The 15700-nt window shown below is 37.2% G+C and overlaps 1 protein-coding gene across 5 annotated transcripts in view; it reads right to left on the bottom strand.

The window, feature by feature from the left end:
• Positions 1-15700, bottom strand: part of dpp6a (dipeptidyl-peptidase 6a) — a 305960-nt gene that overhangs the window by 94780 nt on the left and 195480 nt on the right. For all 5 annotated transcript variants that reach the window (XM_015354743.2, XM_015354745.2, XM_015354742.2 and 2 more), the window contains exons 2-3: positions 14021-14135; positions 7554-7652 (exon numbers count right to left, since the gene is read on the bottom strand). In XM_015354743.2, coding sequence (XP_015210229.1) covers positions 7554-7652; positions 14021-14135 — 214 coding nt within the window. The remainder of the gene's footprint in view (positions 1-7553; positions 7653-14020; positions 14136-15700) is intronic.

The raw sequence follows: 15700 nt of genomic DNA, 5'->3' as shown, positions 1-15700 counted from the left end.
CCAGGACCTGTTAAGCAGCAGTAATAACTGTAATGCCAATGTGCTCCGGTTTCCATTTCATATTTACCAGTGTTTTTTTCTTTATCACCCTAATTTCAGTAAGGCAATTTTAACTTTAATACTCTCTTTGAAATCTAAACTAAGTTCCAGTTAACTGGAACTAAATTAGAAATGTGTCATAACATCAGCATTTCTAATAAGAATCATTATACTCTTTTGTGACAGTTTTCTTTGCAAACTAAATAAGTAGACAAGTATAAACTGGAATGTGAAGATAATTACAATGAATAATTTAGCTTTTTTAACTTTATCTACATTTCTGTGTTGAATCCTAGTTCCACACTATAGCACACTACAGCACTAAAGCTTAATGTGGAGCATCACACTGAAGAACTTGACAGTGCCAACCCCAATGGAAACAGGAGACAATTAAATAGGGCCCTATAGGTGATTTCTCTATCCAGGCCACATGAGTTCATTGGCACATAGCCCATCCTGGATTCTGTGGCTTTAAGTGGATCACAGAGCATGTGACTCTCTGCCCTGGATGGAACACCAGGACCCCCAGCCAAACTGGTACAACTGGGAGTAGCTCAAGGGAATAACATCATGTTCACAGATGGGACCCACCAGTTATGAGACCCGAAACTGACTGTGCCACTTTGCTACAATACCTCTAAGACTGATACAAGCTGATATAAATATGAAACATTGCTTTTAATTGCTCTGAAAGTAGCCATAAAAAGTATTTCTATTAATTTCTGTCCATATTGGCACCTCCAATACAATATCGTAATACAGTAACAAGAGCTTGTTTTACAAGAGCTGTAAAGCAAGTTGGGTGAAGGATTCATACACAGCTGTAGGCATAAGGATCTGCACTCCACAATCTTATTCTCTATTTATTGACTGTTTGTTAAACTGAACTTACCGTATGTACATAATGCTTTCACTATTAAATATATTGAATACTCATATTAACAAGCAAATTGAATTACAATTTTAAATGTATTGACCCATTTAAGAGAGTATGAACACTACAGCATCTCTTTAGGCTTCTATGGTGCTATCAAAGTAAATATCTACAGCTTGAGCCAGTACTTACTGTACAATCAAACCTGCACAATATACAGTATATCAGTCTTCAAATTGCTGCCTTTACTATATGCTACAACAAGTATATAACAGTCAGTCAGGCAGAAAAGAAAATGCAAACATTATGATAAAAGCAGAATTAATTGAGGATTTGTACTTGTAGACAGTTCTGTTCACTAAAGGTTAACCCACCATAATAAGAAATAATTAACACTTTAATATGCATTTTATAACCAGTTAAACTCCTACTGCATGTGTTTTTGCCTCATATTACTGTAGTCATTTTTTGATGACAATTTTATTAATCTTACATTTAAGCCATTTTCACATGTGAACTGTCTTTGCCTGTAAATGTTTTTGCATTGGTCTTAAGTCAAACCATAATCTTTATAACATCTGATGTTATAAAGAGATAGCAAAACCGTTTCAATTCCTTTTCAAGAGTGGGGGGCAGATGGACCAGAAATGGAAGATGAAGATGATGAAGACAAAGGAGATTAAATCCCAGATGATGAGGAAAGCTTTATTTAAATACCTACGGTATGTAAAATATCAATTTTTAGGTTGAAAAATAAAAATGAAAGCACTCATTGCAGAATCAAAGCATTCCTTGCTGATGCATATCAGTCAGAGGTGCCGAGTGGTTTTTGAGTCAGAGCATCCCGAGAGAAGTGAGACGCTCTTTTTTCATCTCAGTATCTCAGTATTTCATCTCTGTGTTGCCTACCACATGCCTAAAAATAAAGCAAAGCATAGGGGGGTAAGTTAGAGACGTTTGTGCCCTGATTATCTATGCCAGTGGCTCCCCAGTGTTCACTCCTGTCCAGAATATATGTACTGTATGTTTGATTTGCTGTACATGGAGCTCCATCTCTTCTTCCACCCATGATTCCCTTGTAATAGTAGTAACTGTCATCTGTTTTATTTTAAACAGTGCTCTCCATGATAGGCATAACCTCAATGCAACAAAACAAAAGCAAATGCATTCCAACTACATTCATACAGAGAATGTAATACAATGAAATAAGCTGACGTACAATGCAAACATAGGTTCAAACGCATGTGTTTAATGTGCAGACAGACATGTGGTGATATGGGCAGAGAAATCATTCCAAATCCTTGGAGCAACAAAAGAGAAAGCCTGCTGTCCTGAGGTTCAAAGCTGAGTTTTGGGAGCTGAGTGAAGGGCCCGAATCCAAAGAGCAAATTCTACAGGGAGCTAACGGTTCGCTGATATAGTGTGGAGCTGAAGAACCAAAGCCCTTAAAAAGTGAATTTGCTTTTAATTTTATTCTGACATCCACAGGGAGCCAGTATAAGGAAAGTTAAATGGATGATATCTGCCCATGCCTACTAGTTTTAGTTAAGATCTGCTCAGTTGAGTTCTGAACATATTGCAACTTGTTAGGAACATGTTCACAAACATCAGAAAGAACTGCATTCCAATAATCAAGCCCAGAAAAGACAAAAGAGCAATGTTATGAAGACGAAAAAAGACGCCTTCACAACGTCAAATGTAAGAATTGGATCGGTGATCACAGATTCCTGACTTGAATACTCAGTCTGATTCCTACGCCACCAATAGTGAAATATAAGTTGATGAATTTGGAGAGTTGCAGATTATTTTTATATCAACTTCTTAATATCAAAAAAGCTCCCTGTGGGATGCTACATGTGACCCCTTGTCAGGATGGAACAATTCCTAATCTGAAATTTGTTGTCCGTACGTTTAAGAATTAAATGACATCAACGCAGTTCCAGTAACGCTAATAAACCTCTCTAATACATTCAACAAAAAGTTATGATCAACAGTATCAAAGGCAGCACTGAGGTCCTGCAGGATAAGAATGGATCAAAAATCTGGAGTCAGTGGTAATAAATGATTAATGAACCTAACAAGACCTGTTTTAGTAATATGCATTGATCTGAACACAGATCAAAACAGCAGTGGTTCGTACAGCTTTTTCCTAGATACATTGTTAAAAAGACACAAATGCCCATTTCAGAACCTTTCCCAAAATGATTAGATACTGTATTGTCTCATACTGCATTACTGAGCAGACGGATTTAACGTCAGCGTTTAAGAACAGTAATAAGTGTACAGTATGTTTATTATCTGAGGGAAGAACTCCTTAACTCTCTTAATGATTCATTGATAACGTGTGAGAATGGGAGTAGAATCCAGTGAAAGTGGTAGATTTGATGTTAGTGGTTATTGCCAATATCTGATGAGAATAGAATGCATGAAACTCTGAGATGACCCAAAATTAAATTAAATAAACTACATTTAGGAATGGAGTCAGAAGATACTGTCTGCCTTTGGTTTTTATCAGTTATAGAGTGAAAAAAAGAGCAGAAGATTGATTGCATTTGAAGCCGCCCATGTTGATGAGGCAATGTGGTGAAACTGCTGTAAGCACGGAGTGCCAAGCAGGACTGTGAGCACATGACGGCTTCACTCTGGACAGGCTGCCAGTCCCTCTCAGGGCAGTTTGGAATTGCCTGTCAGATCTAGAGAAGACTTGGGGAGCTGAAAAGGAGCCAAAGCACTCAAATAAAACCCACAAAAACACGAGGAGCACATGAAATCTCCACATAGACAGATGCCTGAGGCCATATTCAAGCCCTGCTCCCTGGAGCTGGGGCTGTGTAGCAGAAGTATAGTGCTAACTGCTACTGTACATCTCCATACCACACTATATACCGAACTGCACTGAGAAACACATTCAGACTGCCGTATCTCAGGCAGTAGCAGTGTTTTTGTGAGTTAATTTTATCACATATTTTTCTTAATTTTAAATTTCTTAATTTATTATTTGCATATGTACAGTACTTCTTTAGTGTCACTGACACAATGCAGAATAGAAACAAACAAAACTGCAAACGCCGTTTTTACATTTACTAGATTTAATTTCTTCACATCTGCCAAAAGAAATTACAGCGACTGATGTACTGTATAGCATAAACTACTGCTGCTCTTTCCCCTTGGGATTCTATTCACAAGCAATATTTTGTGCAATCTAATTTTTTTCATTGTCTGTGAGTGTCTTCTATGATGAGAAATCATCACTACTAAGATAACTAAAAACAAACCCCTCTCATTAATTGCTTAACATCTGTATTCCTACAGTAACTGCACTACTGTGTTCTCTTGGGTGTTGCTGACTGCTTTCACAATCCTGTGGGCTGCACAATGCCCCATTTCCCAATTAGTTACCTCTAACATGACAGCTTGGATTCTAGTCTCCTTGGGCACTGCTGGTCTCTACTGTTTTGCAGGAGTGAAATATAGAACTTTAAACTAAAACAGTGCAGAAATACAACATCCAGATTTTTTACCCAGTGTTATACAGGCCATTTTATAAAATGAGATATCCAACTTTCTCAGTCTCTCTTACCAAACACACCCTTGCAATTACTTTCTGATCAGCATGTGCAGAATTCACGTATTCCTACATGAGCAGTTCACTCAGCTTCCAGTCCGGGCCATACTGTACTGTATGTGACTGCTCTAACGACACACAGCTGTAGCACTCTCATCACCATTCACTTGTTACAGCTGCGCCTCACCTTATTTAACTCTATCGTCAGCACTCAAATAACTCCAGGAAAAAAGGCCCGAAGCACTGCTGGACAACTGGATCCCTCTGTTATGTGGCCTTTCATTTTTCTCTACTTTGGTTTGTTATTTTTATTCCCTGTTTATCTCTTTCAAGCCACACAGAACGAAGATTTTGCGTTCTCTTTTAATTTACCTGCTGCACCTCTGCTGTCTGTAAAATGATATATGAATAAACTGATAGCCTCGGATAATGTTTTTTCTACGTTTGGTGCAGAGTGGTGGCTCTGTGGCTAAGGATCTGTGGCCGGAAGGTTGCCGGTTCAAATCCCGCAGCCGGCAGAGGAATCCTTCTCCGTTGGGGTCCTGTGCAAGGCCCTTAACCCCAACTGCTCCAGGGGCACTGTACAGTGGCTGACCCTGCGCTCTGACCCCAAGCTTCTCTCTCCATGTCTGTGTGCCTGTGTCTCATGGAGAGCAAGCTGGGGTATGCGAAAAGATAATTCCTAATGCAAGAAATTGTAAAGGGTTAATAAAGGGATGTTATTATTATTATTATTATTATTACTATTATCATCATCAGCCAGTGTTTTCTCCTGCGCATGATCACATTGTACTGTGCTTCTGTTAAGACAGAACTATCACTGTCTCCTTGTAGATCCCTCTTCTTCTAGTTTGCCTTCTCCTCCCTTGAAAACCTCCCTATGGTTCTACTCTTTACCACGAACACCAAGAGTGTAGCACCTACAGTAATGAGGTGTCATGCTCAAAGTAAAAAGAGAGTTACTGGGTCAAGTGTGGTTGAAGGGCGCAGACAAATTAGTTTGATAAAGAATCATCATTTGTGTATAGTGTACTTACATTGATATGTTCATTGGCTAAAATTAAGGGATCCCTGTCACGATTATAGTCCCCCCTCCTTAAGGGTGCTCCACCCTTTCACTTTAGACTTAATTCTGTGCACCTGACCCCTTTTCCCAGCCCACCTTAAAAGCCAGGCGCTGACGTTCATCCTGTCTCTGCATCTGGTTTCCGCACCGTGCGAGTCCGGGACCTGGAAGCGCCTGGTCCCGTTAAGGTTTTAACCTCTGTTCCTGTTCCTGTTCCTTGTCCGCCGGTTCCGACCCGGTTCATGTTTTTAATTCCTTGTTTGGATGGATCACCTGGCTATGGACTTATTCTTGCGTTTTTGGATTCCCTCTATGGATTACTTTTGGATTGTTTGCCTCAGCCACACCTCCCCCGTGCACCAGCGCACTTTGGACACGCCCCCCTGTTTTCAGCCCCGTATTCCTGCATGACGTTTTCCTAGTGTTTCCCACTTCTTCGGATTGTGTCGTCCGCATAGGGTCCGGAAAGAACTGTTTGTTACAATCCCCACTGAATACCAAGGGTTTCTATAAGGCTTCTGTTACAGCTTGAACAGGATTCTGAATACTGGATCAGTAAGTGGCACCCTTCCGCCTCACCCTGAATTTTCCACCCATGCACCAGCTTTTCAATTGAGATTTTACTCAGTCACTAAAGATCCCATGGCACTGTTTGCATGAGCAAGGGTGTTAAGCCTGAAACACTGGCTAAATATCAGTCCAGATTTCATTAATATGTGATGCACATGAATTCTTATTCTTATTCGTATTAGAGAAGGCTAGAAGGTTGGAAATATATGCATCTGAATCCTCTCCCAACAAGAGCAAAAATCATTTACATTTGTCTTTTTGGATGGCCTAATAACAGTGTAAAAGGAAAAAGGAATAAAATAGTTGGACATCTAATGGGGCTTTTTTTCTCTTCACTGGATCTTGGCAGCTAAACCTGATGATTTAATGGAGGTCCCACAGCACCCGATTAATCCATACCTTATTGTATGCAGCTAGAATTTCCACCCTCCAACTACACATCTCTAATTCAGCAACCACATTGTCAATATGGTTTCCCTTTACTATGGGCAGTACTTATTCTGGTGCTGCTTAAAAGGAAGGAAGAAAGGAGCAAATCATTGTGTCGTCTTTTCTTTTACAACTTGATGAGTTTACCCACATAAGACAAAGGCAGGAGTGACACCAAAACAGTACGACACCTGAACTTACTGAAATATCCACATTCAGCGTTCTATAAAGCTCACAAAAATACACAAATATGTTTCATAGTTATATTATATCATTATAATATTCAAGATAGTACAACATTACATAATCAATAGATAACCTGCTTGTCTGCAGAAATGTCAAATACTGAACCTGCAGGTGATAAAAATAGCTGCTTTTTTGATGACCCACCATAAGTATAAGACACAAAAACATAAAATACCATCTCCAAGCTCTTAAGTATTCACCAGAAGTGCTGCAGCAGAATATGCTCTTACAGTGCTATTACAAAGGATTTAGCTAAATGGAATGCATTATGATCCATTTCTTTTCTAGCATGTCTTGCACAAGCTGTAACGAGTGCTAAAATGGTTTTCTGTGGTGAACCAGCACAGATGATTTTTGAAAAATATATTGATACATTGAAAATCCTTTGTTCAGTTTGTAAAACTGCAAACAATTCATGTTATGATTGCAAGGCACATGCTGTACTCCTCTCTTTAGGGATTATCTAATGATAGGTTTAAACATCATAGGGCTCATTTAATGATCCCCACTTAGAGATCTGTGATCCTCCCTGGGGAAAGAAACACCTCCTTATTTAAAATGAATATATACATAAGCACAATCAAATATGTATTTATTATGATGGTTGCATTGAGAAAAAAAATCAACATCTATGTTATTGCACTTGCAGTATGCACACTTCATCTGGATTTTTTAATACACACTGTATTTCATGCTGCTCTGATTTTTTTCATTCTCTAATAAATCCATAAATAAATACTGTGAAAGCACAAAGTTGTATTTACCACTGATCCACTTGGCTTCTGGGTCATGGATTTGGAAATCCTTGCTAAAGAGATCTTCTACAGTCACCCTTTCCTTTGAAGCTAGGCTGTCATCTTCACCTGCAAGTGAAAAGAAAGCTTGCTAATTAGTATTATGTAGTAAAACAAATACAGTAAATGGTTAAGAGTAAAGCAGAAAGAAAGAGCAATGATACCTAGTAAATCTAATTTAATACTGCAATCCATGACTGAAAACAGTAGCTAACAGAAGGAACTTATAGTTAGATATAATTTAGGAACAAGAAAGAACTCTAGTATTTTAAGAATTGTATATTCATTCAGGCATTTAGGTATCCTAAATGCTCAATGGGGTAGAACTTGCAATATGTAATATATATAATAGTAAACAAATAAACAAATATAATACGTTATCAATATATGCTTATACCGTATGTTAATAATATGTATCCAGAACTGTGCAGTGCTTGAAATGCAGTAGTCTCACTCAAAAGTATTTAAAAAATACACCTAAATAACATTTTCTTGATTATCTACATTTCCAAAACTGTGTTCCCTAGAAGCATAAAACTAGTGTTTGTCTGTAAAATTACTCTGAGATAAAGATATTTGGAGTCTCCTGAGCAAAAATGTAATGTTTAGGTTTGGGATGCGGAAAAAGAAATTAATCTACCATTACAGAGCCTAATGAAAGAAACACAACTGGGGATACCTATACACTGGAGACATCTTACTAAATGTGTTGAATGTCTTTCAGATTTAAACTTACATCTTCTCTTCACATTTGTTTAAAATAAATGACACCTACTGGAAACCTAAAAATGGAAGGAATCTGTATGATTCTTATTGAAAAGAAGTGCTAAAGAAAATAAAACTATCTATGACACTACTCACACCGGCTACCTGCAATATGCAATAATCGTCTCTCGCCGTCACCCTAAATAATCTGAAGATATAGTACACACATTGGCCCTGCTCACTACAGTGCATTTCATGCAATGAAGCCAGAATGGAAACAGTGCCAGTAACTAAATAACTGATTCTACATTACAGATTTCACATTACAGTGAGTGACAGGCAAGCTGAAAATCCCATCCCAAGCTGCTTATCCATCCCAATCATTCCAGTCAGGTGTATTTCTGAAGCAGCATTTACCATATAATCATAGGAACGATTTCTTTTCTACATAAGAAGTGCATGTGCAAGAGGAGGCCATTTGACTTCTTGTGCTCTTTTGGTTACTGGTAGTTTATTGGTACAAGAATCTCATCCAGGTGTTTCTTTAAGGTTTGGAGAAAATCAGTCTTTTTTCCAAAGCACCCACCATGCACTATGAATGAACATGCCCTATTTTCTCTGTCCTAAAGACACTTATATCATCTCTTCCAGTAATGCTCTTCTGGGTTTGTTTCAGGAACTATTCTATTGAGTTTGCTATAGTATGTCAATACCATTTGGAATTCTCAATATCTTGTATCATTTCCCTTCATAATCACTTCAGCTTGAGACTGAAGACATTGCTTTAACAATGTGGATCATGTTGCTTTTAGGCCTTTAAATATTCTTTTCGCCCCTTATAAACAGATTATTTATTAAAAATCTTTGTACTAGGCTTTGGCATTAAGACTGTCCACGAAAAACAGAGATGAGAATCCAATGTTGTTTAACTGAAACTCATGGAGAGTCATTACCCTAATCACCCACAAATATGTTTGGTAAAAGAACAAACTAAATGCGTAAAAGTCCAAGGGAAATATTCCAGTGAAGAATACAGGAAACATCCACTAAGAGCAGGCCTGTACAAGTTAATACCTATTGTATGTCCTGCAGTCAAATGTGTTACATTTTGTTTATAACAAATTCAAGACAGGAGTCTCGAGTTTTGTGTCACCACACCAGCTAAATGACTTCCAGACACCTGGCTACATTTTCTTACTAAGACTGATTATGTTCTCTGTTTTTAAATCAGCAATGCCTGTTTTTGCTTTGCATTTGATAGCACTTTTATATTTACTATTTTTTTTATTTACGTGAAATTTATTCACACAGTGTGTTGAAATTCTTTCAAATTGATTTGCGATAAATTCTAAAGCAGCTGTTGTAGTTTATCATTGGTGTACTGCAGGATGCAGAATTTAATTACTGAGTGAATTAATGCCTTTTTTTTCCATCTGCTGCTGAGAAGGAGTTGAAGAATTGTCTTTCGCCTTGGCAAATAGCCACATCCCCTCATTCCCGTCAAAAAGTTTCCAATTTGTCCACTAATGGATGTTTACAGCAAAGGTCATGTGTTGTACTGTGTCAGTATTTTAAAATATATTTTTCAAAGTGACTTTTAAGTGTGTATGGCATAATCTCATTGCAAGAAAATTGGACTGAGGCAAAAGAGAAAGCATTTGTGCACACCCCATATTCAAAAAGAACCTGACTTGTATTCTTGCTGACTTTACTACGGACTGTGACTCTGGGGTTCATAGGAATTAACTGAATTCCCACATAACTCCCTGGCTTGTTCCCATTTTTAGGTCAATTACAAAACTATTTTACTGCTTGTATTGATTATGTAGATATAATAAACAGAATTAATTAGTAGAATTTGTAGTTCATTTGATATTTTTGAGGGATGCTTTTGAAACGGGAGATATAATAAAGACTTCTAGCTCTCCTTAGAAATACTTTTTGGCTTGAAAGTCAAAACATGATCAGGGCAGGCTGGAGTCAAACAGAGACGCCACCTGTTCAGTCTGAATGACCATATACTGTACTATGGCCACTTCATTTGTACATACAGTATCTACCCTAATGGATCTGAGGTCCTGTTGTATTTCACATACAAATTCAGCTGATCACTAAGCTGTTTTAAACAGCTAAAATTCCAAAAGCTGTGCCCAGAAAAAACAAACTAAAACTAAACTGCTTTTACATGGCAATGTGGACGGTTATTTATCAAACATGAGGCAAAAGAAAAAAGGCAAATGATAAGGCCATTGGAAAGCAGCAGAGGGAAGAAGAAATGACAAGAGCCAGACGATTTATCTGCCAGAAAAGGCAGCTGTAGTCCTATTAGCGACAGAGGGAAAAGGTAACAAGAGAGGCCAAATCCAAACCTCTCAAACATTAGACCAAATGTTTCATGTCCCAGCTGTCAAAATTCCAAATAACTGTCCTTGCATTTACCCGAATGTTGTTCTTTTACAAAACCAAAGCACGTGTTTTGATATGGAGTGCTGCTTTTAGGTCCTGATACTTAATCCCCAAAAAGAATGAAAGAAAGAGCATGACTACCTGCTTTAATCAGTAAGGTCAAACCATTCTTTCAATACAGTCTGTTTGTCAGTGTATGCAACGCTGATTATTAATGGTTTGTACAATATTGTTTGGAAAATGTTTTAGGATATATTAGACTTCAATTTAGGGCAATCTAATTATACAATAACAAAAAACAATGCCAATTGTCCTTGTGTGTTATACAAATTGATTAAATTAAATTAGATTAAACTGAGTGGAATCTGATTAAATTCAATTACATTTAATTACATGCAATTTTAAAATGATAATTTTACCTTGCCAAGTTAATTTTTTTAAAATATTTCTCTCAAAAGATATAAAATTATACGCCACACTCACCATTGTTGATTGCACGAGACTACATGAAATTATGGGGGAGGAATCAATTTAAATTCCATCCACATTAAGAACAATTTCATTTGATTACCATGTAAAAAATGATGTTTTAATTGCCAGTTGCTCAAAATATTATATGTTTAGCTAAAATAGTAACCTAAAAACATAGTGGAAGGCATTCAATATCATATCTGTTTACGGAAAAAATGTTGTTAATAAGCAGTTGCTGATATAAAAAGTAGTGATAACACCAAGAAACAATAAATAATACACAACTACCATTGGAGCAAAAATAATTTATTATTAGCAAGCAGAGTGGATGGTATGGATGCTGACAGTGGGTGGCTAAGACGAATATGCTGAGTTTAGAAAATATTGTACTACTGATAAAAAATCATGGTCCTAATCATAACAGAAAGTTTTTAATGTAATATAAATTTGGTGAAGGCCCTTTTTAAGTAAAAATTAGACCTGTACTCAGTTCTGGAAATTCAAATGTAGAACTCACTTAAAAAGTAATGTAGTCTTGGTTACTGACAAGTTAAAAAACTAAAGAAAATGTAAACTACATGTTACAAAACTGCCTTGAGAGAGGCACTGGATTCTGAACTTCATTTAAAATTAGGCATGTTTAAATAAATCTAGCACAGTCAGTATCCAGGAAATGAAGTAATCTAAAATGAAATGAAGATCTATTAAATATGAAAATGTTTAAGAATGAAATGAAATACAAAAAAGACAGGCAATTTATCTAATGGTAATGACTAGTGATTACAACTAAATAAAAGAAGCATGTGGCAGGGACAGGAGATTTTTCATTTTCAATTTTTCATATATTTAATATTCCAAATCTGATTAATGCACATACAGAACCAAAAAAAATACATTGGTTCAACATAAAATTAGATCACTTCATTATTAAGCAATGCAATTCTGAAAAGTAAAAGTAGCGCTATTATTTAAAACAACTGACTGAAATGTATTAAAATAGAGCTATCTAACTGAGCCTTATCCAGATAAAAATTGTGTTTCAGATTGTGAAATGCAGTGATACTAGACTTCATAAATGTCAACATGGATCAACGAATGCATTGAAAAACACTAGAGTGGAAAATGAACACATCTGGAATGGAGATTCAATTCTAAACTGATAAAGGTTTTTTTTCAGAAGACGATAAGAAATAAGAAGAATTGAATGGTCAACTAAAGACTCCGTAGGGACAGTAATTGAAACACATGACTGCAGAAACATGGAAGAGTTGACCTGCCTTGTGTGACAAATATATTGAGACAAACAGGCTCCAAGCAGCTGAAACACTGAACTTAAGGCATCCCAGTTAAACAGGTGGCTCTTTGAGATCATCAGCTGTACGTCTGCAGATTGTTAGATTAATCAACTAGGAAATACGATGTCAAGGTTTCACATTTAAGTGAAACAGAAACAAAATTGTTGGCAAGCAATCGGACGATAAAAAAGAAAAATGATATGCAAAGCCACAACATACAGTACAGTATAGAAATATACACAGTATATAGCATATATAAAATACTGTATGCACAGCATGGGTTGGTGTGATTTCACCTTGGGCTTCATTACTACACTGGTGCATACCCTGGAAAGACAGAGCCCAGACTGCTTTATAACACATAAAACATTCACTTGTCACTTGGGGGGAACGATGCACAATTCAAGTTCTTTTTAATTGAAAACAAAAACAGAAAGGTTTACTTATTATACTGTACTTCCACAGCATTATACAGTATGTGTGACCGTCGCGGCTCGTGCCCTCCGCCACCCGTTCCGTCCTGCGGTACCTGGGGCGCAAACCCGGGTCTCCGGCGTAACGCAACAGGGAACCAGCCGAGTGAGCTAAAGGAGACCTCCCTCAGCCCAGGCGGCTGAGGACCCTGCTTTGCGCAGGGAGGGCGCTGACGCCACCCTATCCGAACTAGCTCCGCTACATATGCAGTAGTAGATGTACAGTGTATCTAGTATTGGACTATGATCTTTAATTTAAGGTCATATTTACTTAAACACACACACTTACACAATATATGTACACATTAATTTTTCGTTGATTTGTCATGTACATTGTACTCACTATACTTTCTCCATAACATTATATAGTCTATCAGATCATTATCTTAAATGTACTGTAATTGTTCATTTTTTAAGTAACACGCCCATCTAGAGTGGACATGTCCATTTTTCACTTTAGTTTTCATCTAAAGTAACACTTCAACAACAGGGTATGATGATGAGGAGGAAGCCAAGCCGCAGCTATTGGACAAAGGAGGTGGAGTAATTAAATCCAGTAGTTGTGCTGCTGTACTTCTTGAGTAGTGATTTTGTTCCACCCAGTAGGCATTTAGGGAGAGTTGTTTAGAAATCTATGTTCGGGTACTGGGGTTGCCGGACCTATAGAAAATGAAACCCTGCGGGTTTTCACTTTTAGGGCTTGTCATTTGATTGGGGATTTTTTTTATCTTCTTTGCAAGTGAATAACACAAACATTCAAGTCTGTTTTCATCCTGTCGTATTTCAAAGGACATCTTCTTCACTTGGCAGAATCTCTTTTGTCTAAAATATCTATTTGAAGCGGCTTTCCAGGTTCCATATTTGAAAACTGCTCATGTTACTCAGGTCCTTTCTTTTTGATGGAAAGAGAGCCGTTACTGTGTCTATGGTTACCTGGAGAGCATTTCGGCAGTCGCTGCTTACTTTCTGTCACATTTCTCACTGTCTGTTTTAGTATCGCAGCTTGATCTTTTATTTTTAGTGCAATTTAACCGAGCTTAAAGGAGAAAAGAGAGGTATTAAAATAGAAGGCACTTCATTACGATACCTGGTGTCAGAAGAATGACAGAGGTGACAATCAGCGAGCAGATGACCAGAATAACAAGCAGAGCAATTGCAATTCCTTTCCAGTTCCTCTGCGGTGGGTTACTCCCCACAAGCTCCTGTAAGACACAATGTAAATGAGGGTTACTCAAGGACAATTTAGAGATGACAAAATATTCAAGGGCAAGAGCTGGTAGCAAAGCAGTCGAGGAATTTGTAAATAGGGTTTCCTTTCACAAAGGCTTCTAAAAATTAAATCAACTCATTTATGTTCCTTTTTTCTTTCACCCTACAGGCAACTGTCTTCAGTTTTGTGCATGACTTTGCTTATTCGCTGCTCTGGGAGAGGTTTGCCAAAATTCCAGGTTGAAAAATAAACAAATGTGAGAGGAAAAGCAATGTCATTTGGGAGCTTAGACCTCTTTTAATGGCGATACATACTGATATGTACATTTTTCTTATTTTTAGAAAACAGCTTCAAGAAAAAAAGCTGCACAAAAATAATTTGACACACTGGATGGATAAAGGATCTGAAAACGAATATAAACAGGCAGAAGCACGTACTGATGTCTACCTCTTATATCTGCCTTTTACAATAAAACAAACACTTTTTTTATATATCGCATCACTAAAAGGCTAGAAATTGTCAGTTGCCCAGAGTTCATCTCAATTTCAGAAAAGAGCAATGCTTTGGAACAGTGTGTTTTTATCAAGTGCGGTTTCCACAACAGCACCTGTGATTTTTACGGAGACAAATTTACCAAGCCGCCTGTCTTCTTGAGAGTGGTGTTATGCATACAAAACGCACAGGTGTTATGTAAGTGAGCCATGGCTGAGGTGAAAAACTGGCTGGGTTTTATCCCCCTCTTTTTCAGTAAATTGCCTCTATTCTCTAATCGTCCAAATGTTAAAACGTCATGGATTGAAAAAAAATCTTCTGGGATTATAATACCACGACAGCATTTAAAATACAGTATTTTTACAGTGTTTGGTAAAATCCAAAAGATGCTTAAATTCAATTGTGCCTACTATTTAACCATGAAATTCAAGTTAAACAGCTCATAAAATAATCCTTCAGTCTTAGACCATAAACATACAGACCATGACTTCAAGCTTCATTTGAAGAAAAATCAATGTAATCTATGCCTGTGACTCATCCTTTTCATTTCTGTACACGGCTAAACTGAACAACAGAGCTGCCAGTTGAGCTGCATAGTTCAAGCCCTTCTAAATACTAACTGTGCTCCCATGTGAACCCCTGATCAAAGTGTAGTAAAGAATGGTAGTAATAGGATGGTAAAGCACTGAGTTACGTGGTCAAGCATGACAGAAGCCACAGGGAATCGCTGAAAAAGTCAGGGATACATTAAGGTATAAACATTGTAAAAACTAGAAAATACTTCAAAACGTGCTATGCATATAGACTGCTGTAAAAGTGCATAAGTGAACAAGAAGGTACCTTTTTAACAAAGCAAGTGGTAAACTGAGTTCATTAGCTCTGAATTTGTTAAGGATTCAAGGCAGGATGCAGGCTATTTGAAATGACACTTTAACCTCAACAAAAAATCAACTTGGATACACAAAAATACAATAAATACATTATTATACATAAATGCATGTATTTTCTCAATACATGCAACACAGTTAAACTCAGAAAAAATGTAAGCAACTAAGTTAATGATAT

Source organism: Lepisosteus oculatus, chromosome 6 (assembly GCF_040954835.1).
Source record: "Lepisosteus oculatus isolate fLepOcu1 chromosome 6, fLepOcu1.hap2, whole genome shotgun sequence".
NCBI classification, from domain to species: domain Eukaryota; kingdom Metazoa; phylum Chordata; class Actinopteri; order Semionotiformes; family Lepisosteidae; genus Lepisosteus; species Lepisosteus oculatus.
The sequence above is the reverse complement of the archived record's forward strand: the minus strand, read 5'-3'. Positions and strand labels throughout refer to the sequence as shown.